General features: G+C 34.8%; 1 protein-coding gene across 2 annotated transcripts in view; it reads right to left on the reverse strand.

Moving 5' to 3' along the window:
• Pkn2 (protein kinase N2) overlaps positions 1-25623 on the reverse strand; it is a 94983-nt gene that overhangs the window by 8907 nt on the left and 60453 nt on the right. The window contains exons 7-16 of one of the 2 annotated variants that reach the window (XM_005357382.2): positions 21310-21495; positions 20310-20419; positions 11060-11203; positions 10669-10744; positions 9869-10043; positions 9526-9652; positions 8940-9070; positions 8784-8859; positions 8615-8706; positions 3793-3969 (exon numbers count right to left, since the gene is read on the reverse strand). In XM_005357382.2, the coding sequence (XP_005357439.1) occupies positions 3793-3969; positions 8615-8706; positions 8784-8859; positions 8940-9070; positions 9526-9652; positions 9869-10043; positions 10669-10744; positions 11060-11203; positions 20310-20419; positions 21310-21495 (1294 nt within the window). The remainder of the gene's footprint in view (positions 1-3792; positions 3970-8614; positions 8707-8783; positions 8860-8939; positions 9071-9525; positions 9653-9868; positions 10044-10668; positions 10745-11059; positions 11204-20309; positions 20420-21309; positions 21496-25623) is intronic. The other variant, XM_013350040.2, reaches the window with a different exon arrangement.

Consider the following 25623-nt stretch of genomic DNA (forward strand, 5'->3'; position numbering starts at 1 on the left):
AAAAAAAAAAAAAAAGAAAATACAAGCCATTCCCTTAAGACAGAAAAAGAACAGAGGCAGGGAAACTGCCAGTTTGACAACTAGTAAGGAATTTGCTGTATGTTGTGGGATATTTGTACATTGTGTGAAGGTGTATTTGCTGTGATTGGTGTAATAAAAAGCTCAATGTCCAATCACTAGGCAGGGGGTATAGGTGGAACTTCCAGAGAGAAAAAAAAAGAGTAGGAGATGAATCTAGGTGAGCAGGGGATGTGGGCAGACACAAAAAGAAAACAGGAGATACAAGGCTGAAGAGAGGTAAAGCCACATGAAAGAATGTAGATTAATATAAATGGGTTAATTAACATTATAAGAGCAGGCTATAAGCCTAAGCTATAGGCCGAGCTTTCATAAGCAATAAGTCTCATTGTCATTATTTGGGAGTCTGGCCAGCAGGAGAGAAAAATACTTATTATAGTAGTGGATAAAGCACAGGATTGGAGTCCATGGGGAGCATAGCAGGAGATCAAGCTGAAAGGACCCAAGTAGAATCATGAATGCCAAGCAACAGATATGAAAATTACCTCTTATCAGGAATTTCTTCCCTTAATGAGGAAGCACATTTTATATTAGGGACATTGTAAGTACTCGAATAGAATCATGTAGTGAAGAGAGAAAACAAACAAACAAGGTGTTACAATAGAACAGAAGAAGGATGATGAGGACTTCCAGAAGGGTGCTTGCGAAGAACTTAACAGTTATCCAAGATAGTAAAGAATAGAAATGAATAGATAACAATTTAAAAAATAAGTATTACTGGAAAAAATGTTTGGCTTTGGATGTAGGAACTTAGGATTGTATGTGGGGCAGGAAACAGCTTAGCATGGACACATGGCCTTGGGTTCCAAGAAAAACAGTTGAAATATTGATTCTTAAGGCATAGCACAGTCCTGACTCACAGAAGATTTGCTGAGTGAGGGTGAGAATAAACAAACGAGTGAATTACAAATGCAGATCTAGAGATATCTAGGAAAACTATGTTCTTAATTATATAAAATATAATTATTTTCCTCTATAAAATATGCATTATTACCTACCCTTTTGCAAAAGTATAATTTTCTACTCAGCAATCTATTATTATCACCACAACTCAACTGCCATCCAGAGATAATTATATTCTTTTAAGTGAAGTGAATACATTAATATTACATATAGGTATTACACTCAGATTTAAAGTTTACTCATTTTCATAAAAATGGGATTGTAATTTAGAAGAATTTTAAAAATACAACTACTTACAAGTATATATTTAATTGTATACTAAATCTATGTAACAGGTATCTGTGTGCAATTTGTTAAACTTGATATACTAATCAAAATAGTTTTTTCAAGATCTTTTTAAAGCAAACATTGTTAGCAAAACAATATTGCAACAATTTAAAAGTGTCTCCTTTTCTGCTTTTAAAACAGATTGCACTGATTATACTCAATTTACAAAACAAATAGGAAAATACTAGGTCTGGTATAGTCAAGTATTTTATTAGTAGCTTTTCTTAAAGTCTCTATTTTACAAACACAGAGCATGAAGTTCATACAGAGGAATTCCCTTGTTTAGAGCCACACAACTGAAAAACAGCATAGCTAGAAACATTAAAGCACTTTGATCGCACAGTCTAAGGTGGCACAGGCCCACACTGCCTTATGTGCCAGGTTCTCTTCCATGTGTCATACTATGCAGCAGGCTATAGAATCTGTTCCTCTGTTAATAACAGAAGGAAATAATTAACACTTTTTATATTTGTTTAAAATCAAAACCAAACTAACAAAACAAATTCCCATGCATAGTAAATATCTGCCTAATATATTTTAATGCTTTTTTTCTTCTTTTGTGGACCAAGGTACCACCTATGTAGGTCAGGTTGACCTAAATTCAGGATCCTCCTGGGACCACATAATGAATGGAGGTTCTACTTTGCACTACCACCTTAAAAATTTGAATGTACCTAGAGGGCTCCTATTCCATCTTCTGCCTTCTATGGGCACTGCACACATGTAGTACACAGAAATACATGCAGACCCTCACACATAAAATAAGAAAAAAAATTTTAGTTTTAAACATTTGGAAAATTGATTCTTAGTGACTTTTTACTACTCAGCCTAATTTTAAACTACTTTACTATGCATCACAATTAATTCCTGTTTACCTATCTGAAAATTGAAAGCTGTGGCACTATCTATATGCACACACCTCTAACAGTTACACAGCAATCAAAAGTGTGAAAGAAATTGCTACATGAACGTTAGCTGATGTTTCATCAGAAAATAGAACTAAGATGATTCAAAGTAAAATCAAAAAGGTACTACTGGATTTTTTTTCAGTCTAATGATTTGTGAATATTCTGAAGAGAGTTGATTGGATTTGCTAATTCCATGTTTACACGTGAGGAGAAAAGGGGACCATGAATGACTCAGCATTTTGGCTTGGACAACATAAAAGATAATACTGTTATTTAATAAGATGAGGAAGACTGTAATAGTAGCAGGTCTGCGAAGCGGTAGAAAAAAAAAACAGGCAGGATAACAACTTGAGATGCTAAATGAGATTTTTATGGGCCTTAAAAATGGAAAAGCTGCTCCTGAGCTGGGTATATAAATAGATGGATCATTAGTGAAGAGACTGGAGCTAGAGATGTAAACTTGTGGGTCTCCTAAGATATAGCTAATAGAGTACCCTTCTAGGTCTCTACTATGCAAAAGCTGTAAAATTAGGACAACAAATAATACACTGTATATGGCCAATAATCTAAAATGCTTACTACTCTTGACTTTTAAGTATTGAATAAGTTAACTTTAATATACAATTTAGTTGAACTACAAAAATGGTTTATCCTGATGTCTCTTTTCCATCCTTTTTCTTGGAGGCTATAAGAATACAGGTTGAACATCCCTAATCCTCCAAACTGAAATATGAAAGGCTCTAACACAACATTCTGTGTTATGTCCAAAGTCTGGATCCCCAACACATCACCATGAGACAGTAACCGATGCAAAAGCACGGCCCCTCATTCAGATAGTTTCAGAGTTGGGTATGGCAGTACATACCTACAATCATAAAACTTGGGAGGTGAAACAGGATGGCTATGAGTTTTGAGGCCAGACTAGAATACACACCAAATTTTAGGTTAGTTTGTGTAATATGGGGAGTCCTTATCTGGTATAGGGGGGAAGGTACAGAACTTGGAGAATGTTGTGATTAAGGTTCTGGAATACTAGGCAAAAGTTCAAACAATGAAGCAACAAAAGTTTAAAACACTTCTGGCTTTTTGTGTAATGGCAATCAACCTATACCAATTTTTTTTAAAGCACTGTTTGAGAAATATTATAAACATAGATTTACCCTTTAAAACACAAATATAAATATTTTAAATGAGATACCAACATTCATATATGTATATATGTATGTATGTATGTATGTATATATAATATTTTGAGTATAATTTACCTTTAAACTTAGGACTCCAGGATGTCATTCTGTAGGGATAAAACTAATAACTAAAATAAAAATGATCTAAATATAACCTAAATTGAATCTAAATGATCAAGTATGAAATAATGGTAACTCATGAAATCTTCACCATGGACAATAGAGTATATAAACACAAAAAGTATTCTGCAAAATGTAAGAAATTCTATTATTTCTTATAGGGCCTACATTCATTAGGGAAAAAGCAAGGATGTAAAAGTCACAGCTCCTTTTAGTCCCAGAAAGCCATGAGTCACGGAGAGAGAGGCATATGTCTAAGGTATACTCACACAGCTCTGGGTTCAGAGAAGACATCGGTATGGATGTGCATCATCAGGTCCCCACCTGCAGCGTACTCCATCACAAAGCAAACATGCTCTTTTGTTTGGAAACACGCAAAAAGGTTCACCAGAAAGGGGTGCCTGACACTATTCACAGTCTCAAAAATTCTTTTTTCACACATCAGGCTGTAAGAGAAAAACATTACCAAAACTTGAAATAAAATTTCTAACTTTTATGAATTTAAAAATCATAAAAATTTATTTTGCAATACTATGAGAAAAGTTCTACTTGATATATAATGGTAATTGAAAATATGTTAATGAGTAGCAGACATAAAGATTATATAACTTACAGGATAATATCAGCCTGGCACAAATGAAGCTTGTAATTATAGTTAATTTACATAGAGAGACCCAAAAAGTAAACAAAGTTTGTGAACATGGTAATTCCAAGGACAGCATTTATAATTCATTAGCTTGAATATTCAAATTTTTATCATATAAAATATGACGCTGAAAGATACAAATAGGCAATAAAAATTTAATCTAGAAGACTGACTAGAAAGCTAAGAGAATTCTACATGTTTCAAAAGGGAATTCTTTGAAAACAATAAGATTTTCTGAGATACTACACAAATACCTGTAGCAATCCCCATAAGAACAAGACAAATTCTTGAAAGGAATATGGCAAAACTCCCTGAATATGAAGTGATGTTGCTAAACAGCAAAAGCAAAAGAATTCTTCCTTCAGAAAATAGTTAGTGAAATTCAAAGAAAATTATGTCAAGTATTATTGATAGTAAGTATTAACACTTGACAAATTGATGTCAAATATTAGTAATAATATGTTATTTAAGTGGAGCTTGAATTAACATACTAATTTTTAGTACTGAGGCAAAATAACGATCAACAGATAAACCTTATTAAGAAATAATAAATATTTCTAATACTAAGCAAGCTTCATTTCTGTTTATATTGTAACTTAGAATTAAAAAATTTCTTAAAGCTTTAATGCTTTAAATTAAGAGGATCAAGGCCAGTGAGACGTCTGGGTGTGTAATTAGCTATTTGAGTTCAATGTCTGTAACTCATAAAGTTGGAGTAAAAGAATTACACTGTGTCTTTGACCTCCATGGGCAAACCACACATGATTACAATCATCATTATCCTAAAATATTTTCAAATGCTTAGACTTTGATCTTTGTTGTTTCAAATAACACTGTGGCATTCGAAAAGTCGAGGTAAACCACAGATGTTAGAGATAGGTAACACTATTATTTCTTTTTGGATCTTTTTAAAACTGATACAGTAGTCAGGTATGGTGGCGCTTGTCTTCAATCAGAGCACTCAAGACTCAGAGGGTGTTAGATACCTGTGAGCTTTAGGACAGCCTGGTCTACATAGCCAGTTGATCCAGGACAGCCAGGGCTATGCAGAGAGACCTGACTCAAATAAACCAACCAACCAACTAACCACCCACACAACAAACCAACCAACAATCAACCTCAAACCCCAAACCACCCCTCACAAAAAGATAACATTTTAAATTGTTTTTTTAAAAAAACTACCTTCCCAGAATTTCTTCAAGAGTGAACTTTACTAGTCCTGAAACATTTTCCTTTTTGGTGTTCATATTTGAGATCTGTTTCCATGTTACCCTGATATGGAACAATCTTTGTACACTGTCAGTATGTATTACTCTCATTGGTTATTAAAGAGCTGAATGGCCTATAGCTGGGCAGGAGAGATTGGGTGAGAGAAACAGACTAGGATAATTCTGGGAAGAAGGGCAGAGTCAGAGAAGTTGCTAGCCAGATGGAAAGGAAGCAGGACTTGCAAGAGAGGTTAAAGCTATGAGTCTCTGGGTAGTACATAGATTAATACAAATGGGTTAATTTAAGTTCTAAGGCCTAGTTAATAATAAGTCTGAGCTATCAGCCAAGAATTATAATTATTTGGCAAGTGGCTCCTGAGACACAAAGAAACTCCATCTAAATTACCCAAAACTAGAAAAGTTTAAAACTAAAACTATTTTAGTCATTTCTCAGTTTTTATCCAAAGCTAAGCTCCATTTCACCAGAGGTAATGTCTTTGGGTCTGGCTTTGGCTCTAGTCTCTGATCTACAACTTTTTCTTTATGATAATTATTAGGATTATTCTAATTGCCTTAATTAGAAAGCACCTTTCTAAAAAGATCTGATTCAAAGTAATAACAATATAGCAAAAACATATATGAGCAACCAGGATAAGAGAGTAGTCAAGGTTATAGATACCTTATCTGAAGTGTTTAAGGACAGAACTATTTCTCATCACAGTAATAAGATAGAGCAAAAGAATGTGACCCAGGTCTAAACATGAAATTCATTTGTTTCATATATACCTTATATTCAAAATCTAAAAGTAATTTTACAACATTTTAAATAATTGTATATGAAACATTTGTGAACAATGATAGATTTTAGCATCACATCTTTAGTCAAAACATTGAGAATTTGTGCATTTCAAGTTTCAGATTTTTAGATTATAGATGCTCAATCTGAACTAGATTTTTATTATTATAGAAAACAAATAAATTCAAGGTACAGTCTCACTCTGAAGCTCTGAGTAGCAGAACTCTCAACATGAAGGAGGGTGGCCCCAAACTCTGAGAGTCCATCTGCATAAGACACCTGAGTGCTGGGATTATAGTCAGTGCCACCATGCCTGGGTTGGGTTCAACACTACCAACATTACAAACCTGGAATAAAAATATTTGAAACTTCTGATATTTCAAGTACAAATGGATAAAAAAGATTAGCTTCACTTAATCTCTTTTATAACATAAATACAGTTCTAAGTATCTAAAATGGTTAGCTACTATATAAGGTCCAGAAAATTCCATTTGTTGGTAGTCTGGCTATCAGAGAGACATCTGATTTGATATGATTTGATAAAAATGAGAAAAAGAGAGGGAAAGAGGCAAAACTCAAATAGGCAAATTCCAATTGATTTTAAATGTCAATTTGTAAACAATGGTTCAAATTCTAAATTTTTTGGAGGGATATGAGTCAGAATCTCAGTACATAGCCCAGGCTGGCCCTAAATCACAGCAATCTTTCTACCTCAGTCTCCTGACTGTTGAGATTAAAAGTGTGTCCCTATGACCAAAAACCTATTTTAATTCTAAGAACTACTCATATGAAGTAACAAAAAACATTATAGGTATCAATTTAATGAGGAAGGCAAATATAGTTAAATATACATATACATATATGTCATATACAAATAAACGTGCATGGCCAGGTCTGGGATACAGGCTTGTAATTTCAGACATCTTGGGAGGCGGGGCAAGAGAAGCACAAATTCAAAATCTGTTTGAGCTACATGTTTCAATGGTAGTGTCCTTACCTATCATGCACAAGGCTCCGAATTCAATCTCTAGTCATGAAAACACGGAATTAAAGGAAAACAAAAACCAAAACTATCTACATGTGGGAGTTGGCAACCAAACCTTGTTTGCTCTAGAAAAACAGCAAATGGTCTTCACAGATGAGCTATCTGTTCAGTATCTGCAGGACTACTCTCTATTAAGATTCTTAGTGGTATAAGAAAAACACTACTAAATATCATATAAAAGCTTTTCTGATAAATGTATCATTTTTATAAAATAATTCCACATATGTGGGTGTATGAATCATATTAAAATATATTCTTGAATTCTAATCATATTAAAATATATTCCTAAAGTCCATGCATTTTATAACCATATAAAGATGTATCCTCGGCATTTATCATTATTAAACTCTTTGAAAGGTAAGGTACTATACTGAAAATATAATTTAAAAAAACACAAAGAAGGGAACTGAAAAATTGGCTCAGTGGTTAAGAGCACTCGTTTTCTTCTAAAGGACTCAGGTGCAATTTTTGCTATCCACATGACAGCTCACAACTGACTGTAACTCAAAGCCAAAGCCTGTACTACTACTGGCCTCAATAAGTATTGTATGCACATGGTACACATACATACAGGCAAAAAAAAAATGATCTCAACATGTATGCTGTATGCCACTGAATGTGTACATACATAAAGAGTATAATTTTAAAAAACACATGATGTGGGATTCCTATGCTGTAAATATCACTGGTTAATAAAGGAACTGTTTGGGGCCTATAGCAGAGCTATAGGGGAACAGAGCTCGGTGGGGAAAACTAAACTGAATGCTGGGAGAAAGGAGGCATAGTCAGAGAGAAGCCATGTAGCTTTGCAGGAGACAGACATCAGAACTTTAGCTGGTAAGCCACAGCTACGTTGCGATACATAGATTAATAGAAATGGGTTGAATTAATATGTAAGAGTTAGCCAAAAATAAGCTAGAGCTAGTGGGCCAAGCAGTGATTTAATTAATACAGTTTCTGTGTGGGGCTAAGCGGCCTCTTCCTACAAACACATAGAAGGGACAATTCATAAAGATGTATTTCAAAAATTGATGTCATTAACCATTTGAGTTACTTGTGGGTTATCAGTAAGTGACATTTTATCTGCTTCAAAGGCTAAAATGTGACTAGTTTTACTAAATCACAATGAGAAACAGTTCCATGCTAAAACTTTATAAACGTCTCAACTTATTAAAATGTAATGGAATTAGTTTAAACATTCCACTGTCTTTACTTGGTATCCACAAGCACTGAGTAAGGGAGAGAAGTGACTGGAAAGAAAAACAGTATTTAATTAATGTCTGCCATTTGCCATATAGAAATATTTAGCTTCATCAGATATTTCTGGGACCTCAGATTTAATGCTATCCACTCAAGCTCTTGCCTCAAAGAAAAACTTCCATTTTAAAAAACTGACCTGTCTACTTCGTCTCGAGCCACAATGTCTCCTTTCTTTAAGGCTTTTATAGCAAACATTTCATTTGTGTGTTTATATTCCGCCAACAGCACCTGAAATAAGATTAAAATGGTTCATATCCTTTTGAATTACTGCTTTTGTAAGTATTCTTAAAGAGCTGATAGATTACCTTTCCAAAATGTCCTCTCCCCAAGACAGCACAGCACCTGAAGTCTTGTAGATTGAACTGAAACCTTTGTTGAGATCTAAAACAGTAATAATTAAAATAAGGCAACTACAGAACCAAGAAGACAGTAGTAACACATTTCATCTACTTGCTCCTCACCTATTTTCCTCAAGCTCTCCAACACTCCAACAGCTTCGACCTGAGTCAGGAATGTCAAGCTCATATTCAGAACAGGATTTTGGACGCATGTTATTTCTGTCATTCTCAATATCGAAAACAGTTTCTGAACCCTGCAAAATATTAAGTGCTCAATAAACTAGAGGAACTTAACAGTAAAAAAATTATTTGATAATCATAAAGTTGGAGAAACAATTTCAAAGGCATTAGAAAAAATAATTCAGATTTGGTTACTTAGGTTCCCATGGAAAAACAAACAAAAATATGAAAAAGTAACATATTATCCTCCTCTAATTTATGCAGCCCATTGTATTCCTTTTGGCCTGTGAGAAGACAGAGGTCAAGGGCAACTGTTCAACAGGAAGAAAGCAGCTATATCCCTTCAATTTCATCTCCTTGAGAAAATTTACTCATTAAAAAAAAAAACCCAAACAAAACAATAAAAACCTCCAAAACAAAATGCAAACTCATAGTTCATGCTGGTAATTTTAATTGAAATATACACTTTAGTCACTATAATAACTTTACTGAAGAAGGAATTGTAGAAGGAAGGGTTAGAATGCCTTGCCTGTCCAGGTATATCCAAAACTCTCAATTCGGAAGATTCATCTATCTCTCCAAGGGAAGAAGCACGTGGTGGGGCTGGAGGAGGTTCAGGTTCAAGATCAAAGTCCAATTTGGTTACTGTAGAATCACTTACAGAAGACAAAGCAATTTACCGAAACAGCAATCAAGGTCTTTATTTTTAAGTAGCTGCAAAATAAAAGGAAACTAACTTCTTTTAAATAGGGAGTGCAGTAGTTTCACAATTCTAATTGGAAAAGACTGGGACTAAGTACAACTACTGTAATCCATCTTATGATGTCACGGTAAGGGCTGTGTAAGACATACTTAAGTCTTCTAAGACATACCTGGCTGGAGGAGCGAGTTCAGGGATGTGTGCATCAACCACTGGTACTGTTGCGGGCACAGGAGTCTGAGGGCTGAATGTGCCAGAATGATTTACTGTGGGAATAGCTCGTCTCACTAGCCTTCCCCAAGTGGCAATATTAATATTCATTTGAGGAGCTCTGAGAAATGTTTTGCCTGCAGATATAATAGATAACGAAAGTAGAATAAGTAATTTCTTTATATATTACCAAAAGCCATAAAAATTTAAAAATCCATATTCATCAGTTTATAATTTATGAAGAACAAATAAAATTTGTAACTTAAAAACTAGTTCTCTACTTAACTATTTTGTTTTTTATTAAAACTATTGTAAATCACACACATAATTTTTAAAAATAGATAAAATATTTGGATTATTTCCTAATTCTAGTAGTTAGGTGTGACTAAAGTTTAAGACATTTATGATAATGAACAACAGGACTCAGTGATACCTGAGTTTGCTTCAAATAAGCTCAGAAAGCAGGGCAGGCAGTGGGTGGTAAATGGTAAGACAATCATGAGTTGATTATCGCTGAACACAGTGACTAAGCCAGGCATTGTGGTGCATGCCTATAATACAAGCACCGAGGGACAAAGGCAGGGGGATCACTTTGAGGTCAGACAGATAATTTGAGAACACATAGGCTATTATTAAGAATATGTTTAAGTACTACTTAAAAATGTTAGAAATCAACTTACAAAGAAAGAAAATACAATTACTTTTAAGATGACAGTTGGATTTTCTAAAAATTAAATACTATATTCGATTCTTAGTAATTACCTTGTTGTTTTGAAAAAATTTTCTTTTGTCTTTGGAGTTTTGGTCTCCTTTCAATAACTGGATTAAAAAAAGTAACCTGTGGTAAAGAAAATTTAAGTCAACATGAAAACTTTAAGGATTATGTTTCATGAAATTTACTAGGCTCCTAACTTTTGAGAATTTAATAGAATCTGATCTACAACTGAGTCCAACCCCTTCATTTTCCAGATGAGAATATGGACCTAGAGAGGATAAATGATTTTTCTCCAAGTCACACCCCTAATATGCAGCAGAGCAGTCAAGAGTTCAAGGTATCTGTCTTTTGACATAATGTGCTTGACACTTCTGTCATACTGCCGACATATACAATTTCTACTGTAGTTATGCACATTGAATAAAATACATTTATTACCTCTGCAAACAAAGTACCCTGTGGTTCCAAATAGAGACACATGCCATGCCGCTGGTTGTCTAAAAAATCTTCTAACCTCAGAAATTTTACAGCACACAGAGATCGCCAATCACGCCAATAAACTGAAATTTCCAGTTCACGTGACTAAGTAATTAAAAAAAACAAACAAAAAGAAAACAAACAAACAGAAAAGACATCATTGGACACACACTTGAATAAAATATCACAAAATATATGAAATGCAAATACAATAAACAAAGTACACATTACAATCAAGTATTTTGAATAACACTATTCTTTTCAATTGTATATCACTTTTTTCAAACTAACAAATTTTAACTCAAATAATAAATAGACTTATATCCACACCATCTCTGCTAATGCATTTCTAAGGTTCAAGGCCCAAAGAACACGCTTACAACAATCAATAACTACAGAAACCTCCCTCCCACTAAGAACCTCAATCTTTTGGGTCTCCAAAGATCATCACTGCTACTGTCCTGCCACTAAAATGTCACAGGACTTCCCTCAGAAAACCCAGTTCTTTGACCCACTATTGGGCCACAGAGGTCTGGAATGGCTTCTCTTCCATACTTTTGTGTGCCATATACTGTAAGTACTATGAGAATATCAGGTCATTCAATTTTCAAAAGATTACCACAAGGCAATAAGGCTGGTGAGCATGACAGTCTGTGTAAATGGAAGGGGAGTGATGTTTAACTTATGCCGTTTATGGAAAAATGTCCTTTTACTATAATCTAAAAAAGACATATAAAAAATTGGTAATGACTTGAATATCCAGAACATGAGGACAAGTTAAGTATATATGATTTCACGACCAACAAGAGAGTATACTGTGGTCATTAGAAATAATGTTTACTTGTGAAAACATACTTAAGGTTTTGACAACTTACTCCTAAATAGTTTGTATGTTGGGATCAAATCATGGCTGATTTCTGCAGTATGTTACAGTTTATGCACATTTTAATTAGAAAGTACCAAACTGTTCCACTGTTTTATTTTTAGGAATTATGCAGATTACCCACAATAAGATATAAATGTATTTCCCTTTAGGTTCTATAAGAAATTACTTCTTTTATATAACAATTTTTAATATGTGAAATTTTGCATATAAGTTCCTAGTATACACACATAATAGATTTTTTTTACTTTATAAAACTAGTTGATGAAAATGAAAACATTTTTAAAAAGGAAACATGCAACATACATGAGTCAAAACAGAACATGTCAGAGGTTTTTTTGTTATCATATGGTCTCAAGTGTCAGTCTCCCCCAGGACCCTGCTGAAGGTATATCCAAGGTGATAGCAGTACTTCTGGGAAATGGTGGAACTCTAGAAGGTGGAGCTTTAGGGGGGAAGGAGCACACTGGGAGAGTACAGCTGAAGGACTACTGGTATTCTGCCCTTTTTCTTTCCTTGCTTTCTGGCTGTCAGGAGGTGAGAAGTCTTTCTCCTTTAAGTGCTTTCATTATGTCTGCTTTACTTTGAGTCTAAAAACAACTGGGACAAATGACTATGAACTCCAAAGTCTGAAACTGAAAGCTACAGTAAAAAGTCTGCTTGTTTGAGATGATTTTCTCATGGGTTTTGTAACAATGACAATGTCTGGTTAGTTACTAGCAAAAGAAAAAATTAGAAAATAGAATATTTGGCCGGGCGGTGGTGGCGCACGCCTTTAATCCCAGCACTCGGGAGGCAGAGGCAGGCGGATCTCTGTGAGTTCGAGACCAGCCTGGTCTACAGAGCTAGTTCCAGGACAGGCTCCAAAACCACAGAGAAACCCTGTCTCGAAAAACCAAAAAAAAAAAAAAAAAAAAAAAGAATATTTGATATGATTTTAGGATTTCATCTCATTTCTGACTCATAAGTAATATGACAAAAATATACTGGAATTAAAAGTATGAGAATATATGTATTTTAGGATTAGGAAGTGGCACATGCATACAGACAGACAGGCACACACACACAAGCATTAATACTTATATTCTATTAGAAGTTTAAATACTTTAGAAACTGGAGAGATGGCTCAGTGGGTAAAAGCCCTTGCTCTACTGACATGAAGAGCTGTCCAGCGTGGCTATGGGAGCCAGTAACCCCAGTGCTGAGGTTGGAAAGGGTTAACAAGAGGAGTCTCAAGAGAATAAGGTAAAGAGTAATAGAACAAGATCCCTGACCTCCTCTTCTGGTGTCGGCACTGGTGCACACACCTGGGAGGACACTTGCAGGCACGTGTACACATACAAGCAAATCACAAGCATACACAAGGTTTAAATATTTTAGAATTATTTTTAGAAATAAACTGAAAGAATAAAATAAGGATTGGTAATTTAGATTTTGGGTTTTTCTTTCTTTCTTTTTCTTTTTAAATCAGGAGAATGGAGGTTTACTGGCTCCTATCTTCAGTCACTGTTTTGAACAGAAAGACTTACTAAAGATCAAGAAGCTATGAGGCAAAGGCTGATGTGGGAGTCTCCTCTGTGTGCTGGGATTACTATTAATGAATAAAAAAAAAACTGCCTTAGCCTGTTGATAGGGCAGAACTTAGGTAGGCGGGGAAAACTGGACTGAATGCTGGGAGAAGGAAGGCGGAGACAAGGCACCATAGATCCACCGCCAGAGATAGAGGTGCTGAAATTTTGCTGGTAGGCCACAACCTCATGGTGATATACAGATTAATGGAGATGGGTTAAATTAATATGTAAGAGTTAGCCAATAAGAAGCTAGAGCTAATGGGCCAAGCAGTGACTTAATTAATTTCTGTGTGGTTATTTTGGTTCTGAACAGCCGGGACGAACAAGCGCCTCCTCCTACAAAAGGCTTATAGATTAAGCAGCCTGAGGAAGCACAAATGCTAGTGGTGGAGGAATTACTACTGTTTGCATTGCTGAAGTGTGGGACAATGTGAAGAGTTGTCCCAGTCACTTCACTTCTGCTATCCACTCTAGTGAGTCTAAAACTTACTAATTGATTTCCCTTTTCCCTATCTCTAGTCTGTGTCAATCTGCAATAAATTAAAGCTCTGAGATTTGGTATGGAATATGAATTCACAGAGTAAGATGAGTATTCTTGGAGTTCAACAAGATTTCAGGGTCAATAACCTTTACTTTTTGTCCCTTGCACTGTTCCCTATGAACACTCTTCCCAAACTGAGCAGTATTATGACCTAGAAATATTATCAGTACTCTATAATTTATACAACAAACTGTCAGTTTTCTTTAAATCCCTAATACCCAAAGTAATTTAGGAAAGTTGGCTAGAGATATAGAATCTGAGGCACAAAGCATACAGACTAACTAAGGCTTCTATATAAAGAGATACCACCACTGTCTTATAGGTTAGTTCTAAAGGGCAAGGGCTTTACAAGTAATTTCAAAGGACAGGAGAAATACAATTTAGATAGGGTAAAAGTGCAATTCAAAAAGGCTGGGCAGTTGGAAAGTTAAGTAATAGCTGGCAATACTGGTTGACTATACAGCTCCTGCTTCATTTTGCTTCATTGTGAATTTGAATTTAGGGTATGAACAAGGAATCTGTGTGGCTTATTATCACTCTAGGGCTGGAATATAAACAGAAAAAGACAAGAGGTACCAACCTAGTCAGCTTTACATGTAGCTATAGTAGAAGTATAACAAATACAATACTGTATTGCAACTTAAGAAAAAAGATGTACATTTAGCACAAAGAGGCATGAGGAAGGATGAATTTTGAAATGATTTGCTGAGGAGCCCAGGGTGCTTGGGAATACCTTTACTTTTCAGAGGGAACACAGTAGTATCTATGGTGCACAATGAGAACTACCAGCTGAGGTTTATGTATAATTTCACTATAATATAGATATAGAGCTATATCTATCTTGATGCCATCAAATCTTTACTAAGATTCCGTTTCAGCAATAATAACAAAAAAAAAGTGCAAAAAGAAATGAGGGTCCATTTGATCCCAAATTTTGGAAAACATACATGCATACTACTTATTATTTGCAATTAAATGAGGACTACATAAAAGCATTTAACACTTGTTCCCCCGAAACTGACTTTTAAGGACATAAATGCAAATTCCAATTAATAATTAGTTAAATGTTTTGTTTTTGAGAAAGGCTCTTACTGTACATATCCCAGGCTGCCCTTAAACTTTCCTGCCTCAACCTCGTAAGTGCTGAGATTATGCCTCATCTGGCACTTACTTCATAATGAAGACAACCATAGAATATGTATTTACTTTTATATTTTGGCTTATAGAGACACCATGAAAAATTTACTGGAGCACTAAACTGAAAAAGTTTGAGAGCTCTGCTAAAGTAAAGGAGAATGAAATTCTACTGCAAAAATGAAAACACAGAAAGTAAACTTTGTTTGTCCTAAAGTTAAAAAAAAGTTTTGAAAATCAATGAGCTAAGGAATGGTAACATGTTTACAATGATGCATGTAATGATTATTGGTCTTTAGTAAGCTTCTGAGGAAAACGTGGGTTTTTGCAGCAAGCAAGCAGATGACATACTAAAAACTTTAAAGAGTTAAATAAAAATTTATTAAGATGTGATTAAAGAACAAAGAATAAACCTGAGTACTTAGCTAGAGCAGATGTCATGATCACTCTTAGGATAAACAAGATCCAATAATTACCAGAATCCAGTGAAGATGGACTGTGATAAGACAACCACCCAGAAGGAGCAGTAACTACAGAACACAGCTGTAAAAAGCAAGGCCAAGAAGTGAAGGAGAGGGGGAGTGCACACTAACTTTCCAATGTTCCTGCCCTCATCTACCAGTATCTCTTATTCTAGGACACTATTCAGTAATTCGGGCACTTCACTATGTGCCTATTAGGACAAAGGATAGAACAGGAAAGTTAGAAGACTAGAAGCTCCTGGGGGCAAAGACAAATCAATCACTTGAGGAAACAGTAATATCTGGTTCATTCTGGGAGTCCAATGAGGAGATTCTACAGCTGGAAAAAAATGTGACAAGAAGAAATAAAGGACAGGACACAGGGACAAGAAACAATTTAAGGTCATGATTTATGCTTGAAAAGTCAGTCTGTCACAGAAGCACTCTTACTCCATTACAGGGAAAGAGGCAGGCAAACAATTAGAACTGAATGAATTATTGTCTTATAAAATTATGTTACTTATAACTCTTTCTATGTCAGTCCATACTCTTCCACAGCCTTCTTTCTATTCTAAACTAATATATTCTTCTGTCTCTGTACACTTATTGTTCCTACTTTGAAATTTGAATCTATTTCCCAAACGAAAACAGCTGATTTTCCTTCTGGTCTTTCTTATGGCAGTACAGCTCCCTCCATGCATTAAGGTTAGATTAAACATCCACAATCCTCTCTCTTTACTTTTCATATGTGGGTATCTTATTCTTCTAGAAACTTGGATTCTCAAATCTGCAGCTCATAATTATAACTGCCCCTGGAAAGTTCATATAAATGACTACCCTCTATTCCTTGATTTTGAACTCTACTTAGTGTGTTGGCCTTCTTGTTCTATCCTTCATGTGTCTTGGCCTCTTTATTATAATTTTTATAAAACCTCACTTTATTCTTCCTACAACTTCTTTAGCTATATCTCAGAGCCATTTAACTCATCCTCAATTTCAAATATAACATTTGCCACTTTTGTAAGTTCTATCAGTTCTCCTTCCCATGTATATGAACAAATAATTCATCAACTAATGGCCAAACCACATTTTATTTTCTACTTCCCATCAACTGCATCAAAATGAAATCTACACATCTTTAATTTCATTCCATTTTTTTTAAAACTCTGCCTACTCATTTTGGTTTATCATTCATTATTCGTACAAGTTTTCAAAACACTTCTCTTTAAACATTTAAACATTAACTTCAAATCTCAATCCCGTGAACTATTTCTCCTTAAACATCATCATATTTTCATCTATTTTCAAATTTTGGATACAAGCTCATATTGAGTAAAATCCAACTTTCTGATTCCAAACTATTTAAATTTTTATTTTGTCATAATTTGTTTTTTAACCTGCCAATCTTAGGACCTTTAATGGAAGAAACATTTCTAATTCTTTTCCATTTCTCTTATAGTAATATTATCTCAAGGGAATATAGATGACACAGGATGTTCTATCCTGGTCTCTGAGCATGGACTTGTGAAAGCAGCAGTATATGCATACACGCATTTGCGTGCTCATTAGTGTATCACTGAATGGCTAAAGTGTGCCAGGATAATAAAAGGCATTGTATATACACTGTGCCTGCCTTTCTACCTAACATTACTGTATTTCATCCTTAACACCCATCTTAGAGATAGTGAGCCAAATAGATGAAAGTAAACTTAAAAAACTTGTCATATTATCAGACAATTAAAAGATAGCAAATGGACTCAGAGACTTGAATCTGTCTACTGGTTTGTGCCCTGTCCTTCAAAGTCATAAAGCATAGTCAATCTCTTCTCCAAGCATCTGGCAAACACTGTTTAGATTATCTCTTAAAACCAAGACCTGGCCAGTAAAGATCCTTATGAACTCGCTCCAGTGAGTTAAGACTCATACTCGAACCTCATTGATACTCCTAGTCAAACTTTCTCCTTATTTCTCCTTTAACTTAAACCATCTTACCATCCTGGAAATTTTCCACTGGATAAGAGTAAGTAAATACAGTGCTCTAGAAACGATCAAACATTTACATTCCTCACTACCCCCTTTCTACTTCTGGAATATTGCTTATGAAAGACTTTTTTCATTGTAGATTAGTGGTAGCTTCTCTAATAGATGGTATTTCTTTCTGTCAGATCATTTACTGTAGTAAACCAGAGATCAAGCACCCTATTAAAAGTCTACAGGCATGGTAGAACATGTGGGAATCTGAGGCAAGAAGAGCACGTTTGAGATCAAAATGAGCTTAAAAGAAAAAAATCCACAAGACAAAACAAAGACAAGAGTAACAATAAAAAGATCTTTTACTCTCTTCTACCTCATAGCCTATAACTAAGTTATAATGTGGCACCCCTCCGCCTCTGCTGTTTTACATCACACCACACCTCTATCTCAGGTTTTTTTGTTGGCCACAAATCAAGTTCCCATCTGTGTTAGGGAGTTGTTTCTCTTTTAGAAATATTCTTTGGATCCTAGCAATCTGTCTACGTCTTCCCACACCAGGTCTCAGGTTAAGTATAATTTCCACTGTCTAAGGTAGTCCCTCACTTCTGATCCTATGCATATTTTAATCTTTTACTAGCTATCTTCTTTATCTATAGGACTTTGACTGTTTGGACCAATTACAGCCAGCAATGATAGAATACATGGCATGGAAATTCAGTGACTAGTAAGCCTCTGAGTTACACTGTAACTATGTATCTCTGTGAACCTATATCCTATAAAATGCCCGGCACATATAAGCTGATGAGTAAATACACAAAGAATGGTCTTACAGATGGATGGGATTGATTCACTTATGATTTCTAACTCGAAGAACACTAGAACTTATCCTTCTACAGTATAATTATTTTAAGACCATTGTGACAGCATTTTCTTCCTGTAGATCTGAGTCGACTCTGTTACTAAGTTTTACTAACTTGCCTTTCATCTTTCACATATTCTTTCTATTCCTATTAACACAATTTAGTTTACCTCTCATTACTAAAGTATATTTATAGTTATACCTTAGTGACATATCTATCAATCTATGTGCCTTTCATCTCTTCGCCCTCAGTTATTCTTCACATAAATTCCCTAAGGTCAAGATTTCTTGTATGAATTTTCTAAGCACACTACCATAAAGTGTGAATAGCAAAGTCATTATCTTTTAAGATGAAGTCATTAGAATAAAGATATGACTTCAAAACTAAGTAATAGACTACAAAGATAATTCTGTTGTAATAGTAAAGCCTGTAACTAAGAAGATATATACTGAAAAGCCAGTCAAGTATAAAACTTTTAACAGAACCTGAGAGACTTGTTTATATTGTTCATTGTTAATCTGCACCTGGAAGTACTAGGATGCTACAGTAATCAATAAATATTTGATTAAACAGGAGCGTCTAATGAATGAATGTTTCCAAACTGAGATGAAAGTAGCATTTGCTGAAAATCAGTCTGGTGCTTAGGTAGAGATTACTTTAGTGAAATAGTGAACACTAAATTCTCACCACTTCTTTAAAAAATTATTTGGACGTAGTCCTCACATATCTCACATATCACTGAAGAGGAATACAGAAGGTCAGATATCTGTAAAAGTTATCTGGCAGATATAGTTATGAGACAATAAAAGCAACAGTAAGTCTGAAACAGGATGTTTACTTTGACGATAACATCAAAAAAATTAGAAAAACATTTTACAGGCAGAAGTTAGAGGTGTAACTGGCTGCACTTCCAAAGCCTATAATCTCCCCAGACAACAAATATAAGCTCTCACTAACTGTTACATGTAATTAAAATAGTATAGATGTATTGATCATTAAATAGTAAAATCTATTACTTTTAGACCAAAATACAATAAAGACTGATTACTTTTCTTCTAGACTAATGGATGGATTAAAATCTAAAAGTATCTTGCAGATTTAAATGTACTGTGTTGACCTCTGTTGTTATACAGACACAGACTAGACCTTAGCTCTAAACACCATTCTGACACACTGACAGCTGGGAAAACAGAACATAAGAACTCCTTTCAGAGTAAATTTTGCAAATCTTGGTACAGAAGAATCACTGCAGTAAATAGATTGTATGTTATTAAATACAAATAGCTGACCATGGCAATGGCAGAGGGCTGTAATCCAAGCACAGGTTGAGGAAAGAAAACTGGCAATTGAGCCAAATGGAGCTACACCAAAAAACAATACAAAATAACCCCAATGCTAACATACTCTGTAGGAACATACACATACTCTGGTACTAGATTTTACAATTACAGACTTTTTTAGTTGATATAAACTACACATTTTCAGATTATTGCAAACTAAAGCTACTGCAGCATTCAGATATATACCTATGTCTTAAGACAAATGTATACACATCCCTCAGATGAGAAACCTCAGAAATACGTAAGTTCTTCTTTTACAAACTTCTTGGACCTGGTGTGGTGGTCCTTCAATCCCTGAGGCAGGAGAAGCTCTGTGAGTTAGAGCCCAGCTTGGACATATAGTAAGACCCTATCTCAAAATACAAAACAATGTAATATAATAAAACCTAAAGGCTTCCAATAAGTAAAATTTTTACACTATTTTCAAGTAAAAATTTCTCATCTTACCCTGTCTAGTTCCAGTGTAAACTTCTGGTCCCATGACTGATTGGAAATAGGCTTCCAGCTAGTTTGACCAACCACAGTATTATCTAGCTTCAAAACAGCACAGACATCATCTGTATTTAGAATTTGAAAGTCTGGTTAAAAACTGTAAAATGTTAAAATATAATCACCACTATTTTACAGTAACAATAGTCTGAGGATTCTTTGTATAATGAATATCGAACTGTCAAAATTTTAAATGGGTTTCTTTTGTAGATAAAAACATTCCTATCAGCTCCTCCTACATTATCATTTCTGATAAAACACAAACACTATAGCTGTCTTTCATATGTAATAATGTAATTCAACTACCCTGCTTCTATGTGTATGCATATTAGCCATCTGATCATCTCCCACTTCATTTGCCGGATAGAGGGATCATTCATTGCCTTAAATTTTATTTTCATTTCTCTCCTAGTACCCTCTAAACATAAGAAAGCTACTTCCGTATTCTCTAGAATGTTAAATTGTCATTTGCCTTCCTTCTCAGCTATATGTTATATAATAGGATATCCTCAATGTGCTCCTAAATCTCTTATTTTTGCTTTTACAACCCTGAATGCATGCCCTCCAAAGCTGATTACAGTCACTATTCCAGCACAATCTCATTCATTAGCTATTTACTAAAAGTTTAATTTATAATGGTCACCAAACCATTAAAAGAACCAAGATGGAGTATAATAGGAAGAAAAATCTCAAGTGTCCATAGCCCTTCATTTTGGTATAAAGAATGATGTTCACCATTTCATTCTTTCAAATGATTTTGTTATTTGCCATGTATTGTCATTCATTTTTAATAGAGCCAAATGTTTTGCTTTTCTATTTCTTATTTTAAATTTAAAATAATTTTAAATTATGGCAATTAAATCTTTTGGTCCTATTTGGACATTTCCCATTTTTGTCTGTCTCCATTGATAAGGCCCTTTAATCTGTGACATGATTTTCAAAAGCATGGTTACTGAACTGGATAAGTCATCGGTTTTCAGGAGATTGCGACTACTTCCACTTTTACTTTTACTACTTCTGCTCATAAAAGATGATCTGTTTTCACTGGGACTCCATCCAGGCAGTGCAACCGATGCTGCTTTTGACCGTCCAGGGACGTTCTCTAGGATATCTTGGCATCCCATGAGACGGACTTCCAAAGTACCTGTTAATAAATAAATATGAAATAAGAACAATTGTAATATACAAAGCCAAGTCTTATCTATTTAGAAAGCGGGGAAAATAGATGATTTGCTAAAATAACAAAATTTCTTCAACAGAGAATCTGTGAGGAATCTGCCATCCTCCTTCATCCACTTGAAGAAACAACTGAAAACTCTTAATCATGATAACTGCAATAGTTTTTATAGAAAGGAACATTACCAACCAGAAGGGTAGGCTACACCTGTTATGCCAGAACGTATGGCTGAGGCAGAAGAGGCCTTAAAGGACAGCCTGTAACTATACAGACAGTGCAAGTTCAGCCTGGGCTACATAAGAGAACCTGTCTTAACAAACTAATACAAATAAGTAACAACTTTAGAAGAACAATATTTACCAATATTTATTTTGTGTGTGGGGGGGACAAAATAAACACACATAAAAATAATTCTTTTATAATCATAACGATTTTAGAATTATGTGGCTAGAAAACATGAGGGGAAAAATAAAGCTAAATATTAGCATTCAGATTAGATACAAAGAATTCTGAGTGAAATAACAGCTATGCTTAATAGTTATACAGCTGATACAGAAAAGTACTTTTGCCTCGCTGTCTGCATCAACAAACAGCTCCTGTTCTATTTGAAATGTAAAGTTAACATTTTATTTTCTGTATCAGGAAAGTTTAATAATTATGCGTTATAATTAAGTACAACTATATATTTTTTTTAGACAAATAAAGGTGTTCAAAATGAAAACAAAGAACTGTGACTAAAGCTATCTGGATACATGGATTTGTCACTATGCGGACTAAAGTATTGTCTCAGGGCTGGAGAGACGGCCCAGGAGTGAAGAGACTTACTGTTTTTTTCAGAAGACCAAGGTTCAGTTCCCAGTACCCATGTGCGCTAACAACTCTCTGTAACTATAGTTCCAGAGTGTCTGACATCCTGTTCTGCCGTCTAAGTGAACAGCCTGGATGTGGTGCACAGACATATAAAAAGACAACACCAAAACACATAAAAAAAATACAAATAAATAAATCTTTTTTTTTAAATGTTGCCTTCATGTCGAAATTTTAGGCAGTACAAAAAAAGAAAAGGTTGTCTGAGTTAAACACAATAGCATCAGACAAGATTAACACACCAATGAAATGAATTACACACATGTGAACTATGAATTATACTTAGACAGAACCATGCAAGTTTAAATAAAGTTCCTGATTTAAAAAAAAAAGACAGACAGAATGGGAAACATATATATATATATGTATATATATATATATTAAGAATTGGCTAAAAGCTCTCAAAATTTTATGAAAATGTTAAGTTCAAGAAGCTCAATGATCACTAAATCAAAGAATCATAAAGTGGGTTTCTTTTTTTTTTTTTTTGGATAAATAGAAAACACCATGGGCAACAAGAAGAAAATAACACTACATACAGAAGAACAGAGGTTAAAATAACAGTAGTTTTCTCATTGAAAAACAGGGCAGAACTACTTTTCAATACCTTCAAAAGGTGATATGTATTTATTTTAAAAGTTATTAAACAGTCCCCCCCTCCCTCCCTCCCTCTCTCTCTGACAGGTTTTCTTTGTAGCTTTGGAGCCTGTCCTGGTACTTGCTCTGTAGACCAGGCTGACCTCGAACTCAGAGATCTGTCTGCCTCTGCCTCCCGAGTGCTAGGATTAAAGGCGTGCGCCACCACTGTCCAGCTAAAATGGTATTCTTAAAATGGGTGAATCCTACTGAATCACTTTGCAGTAGCAAACTTGTTAAGGTTTTTTTTTTTTTTTTGCTCTAAATGAAAGCAGGTGGTAAGCATTGTCATGTCCTAATATTTTGAGATTACTGAAATATTTAATAGGAAGAAGAACAATTATCTTTCTGTTCAAGCTTGTTAGGCTATGGAGCAACAAGACAGTTTAAGCAGGATAGCTATCTTTTTACTGTTGTTCAAAAAAGAAATTTGTTGTGCTTGTATTTTACTTGTCTTGTTGAAAACAATGGCAAATTTTTCTCATTTCCAGTGTAAATACTAAGTTGTAAAAGTTATCCTGGAGAAACTGAAAACATCTGGTTACGACTTCAAATCCTGGTGTCTTATTAAATATTTCAGTAATCTCAAAATATTAGGACATGACAATGCTTACCACCTGCTTTCATTTAGAGCAAAAAAAAAAAAAACCTTAGGATCTTTATTAAACATCTAGAGGTTCCATTCTTTTATGACATGGCATAATTACAACTGCTTGTAACCACATTAGAAATAGGGTAAAACTACATTCTTCACCTTCATAAACCATAATACAAAAAATTTAAAGCACATGAATCTAAGAACTTAATACATTCGTAAGCTTTTTTTACTAACTCAGTATTGTGACCTACAAACTTATGTTATTAACTGCTATGGCTGTTTTGTTTGAGGCCTTCTGTGTAGCCCCACCTAACTTAGAACCCTGATGGATCTTCCCCTCTCAGCTTCCCAGGGTTGGGATTGCCAACATGCACCACTATGTTACAGTTACACACTCTTGGCATAACTGAGTAATACATTTTAAAACAAATTATGAAAAAAAAAAACCCATGTTTTAGTTAGGGCTATTGCTGCTGTGGTGAAAGTCCATAATCAAAAGCAACTTTGGGATGATGAAAGGGTTTATATTTCAGGTTAGAGTTCCACAGCACAGTCCATCACTGAAGAAAGTCAGGACAGAAAAAACTCAAACAGGGTTGAAACCTGGATGCAGGAAGCAAAGCATAAGCCATGGAAGAGTGATGCTTGTTGGCTTGTTCAGCCTACTTTCCTATAGCAGCCAGGATACACGCCCAAGGATGGTACCACCCACAAAGGGCTAGACCCCTAAACATCACTAATTAAGAAAATGCCCTAGAGGATTGCCTACAGCTTGATCTTAGGGAGACAGTTTTCAATTCCCTCTTCTAATATACATCTCTAGCTTGTGCTAAGCTGACATAAAACTAGCCAGCAAAACCAGACTAGAATAGAGAACAAAAAATAAAATTGTAAGCATATCAGCTAATTTCAAAAGTGTGGCTTTATTACTTTTCTATCATAATATCAATTTCCAAATGCTTGAAATCTATTTTAACCAACGAATCTTTGAGAAATTGAGAATAAACACTAACCTAACAGATCATCAAACTTAAGACAGTAAGCACAGTGTGTACCCAATTACCACACAGTAGTCATCAACTGTTTGTGGAATAAATAAGAGGGTGGGTTGACTCACTATAGGTCTACACTTTTTTTTGAGTTTAAAACATGCATACACTATTATAAGATGGATAATAAGGCCAAGACATTTAAAGAAGATAGCAGGAGATGGCTTACAAAGTACTTGAATTGTAAGATATTTGTGGTGGGAGCCATATAAACTATAGCTATAAAAGTCCATAGGTATCAAAATATGCAGTTTCTTTAGAGTGTTCCAAGCTTTACAGAAAAGTTTGTTAAATAGTAGTTCAATATTACTGACATCTTCATAAGGGGCCATTTGCCGAGCAATGCACAAGCTTCCCAAACTCTGGAGTAGGTTTCAAAATTTCCACTTTGATTTCTTCCTCTACTAACTTTTCACATAGTAACAAAATAAAATGCAGTTTTACAACATCAGACATCAGATGTCAAAAGGACGTAGTTCCAGCTGGGATTCAAATTAAAACTGCAGTAAGCTGTAAATGTGGAATACCCTTCTTTATGCTGTGAATATGTTTTATTACCATTGATTAATTAAGAAGCTTAGCTGGCCAAAAGAACAAAGTGGTAAATCCAAGCAAAGATAAAGGGAAAAAGAAGACAGAGTCTCAGAGATGTCAGCAGTGGCCAGATAAGAAAGAGGTAACAAGCCATGAGCCTCATGGTAAAATGTAGACTAATAAAGTTGTAAGAGTTAGTTAATAATAAGCCTGAGCTAATATGCCAAACAGTTTGTAATTAATATTAAGTCTCAGAGTGGTTATTTGGGAACTGGTGGGCAGGAGAGAAACCTCCAGCGGCATGGATGGTTAGCTTAAATGTGGTAATGTTGTGGGGTCTCAAATATATACCCTGTTGTGTTTCAAATTCCTTTTGGCACCACAGTGTGACTCAGATTTAGTTCAAATTGG

This window comes from Microtus ochrogaster, chromosome 21, assembly GCF_000317375.1.
Source record: "Microtus ochrogaster isolate Prairie Vole_2 chromosome 21, MicOch1.0, whole genome shotgun sequence".
In the NCBI taxonomy this organism is placed as follows: Eukaryota; Metazoa; Chordata; class Mammalia; order Rodentia; family Cricetidae; genus Microtus; species Microtus ochrogaster.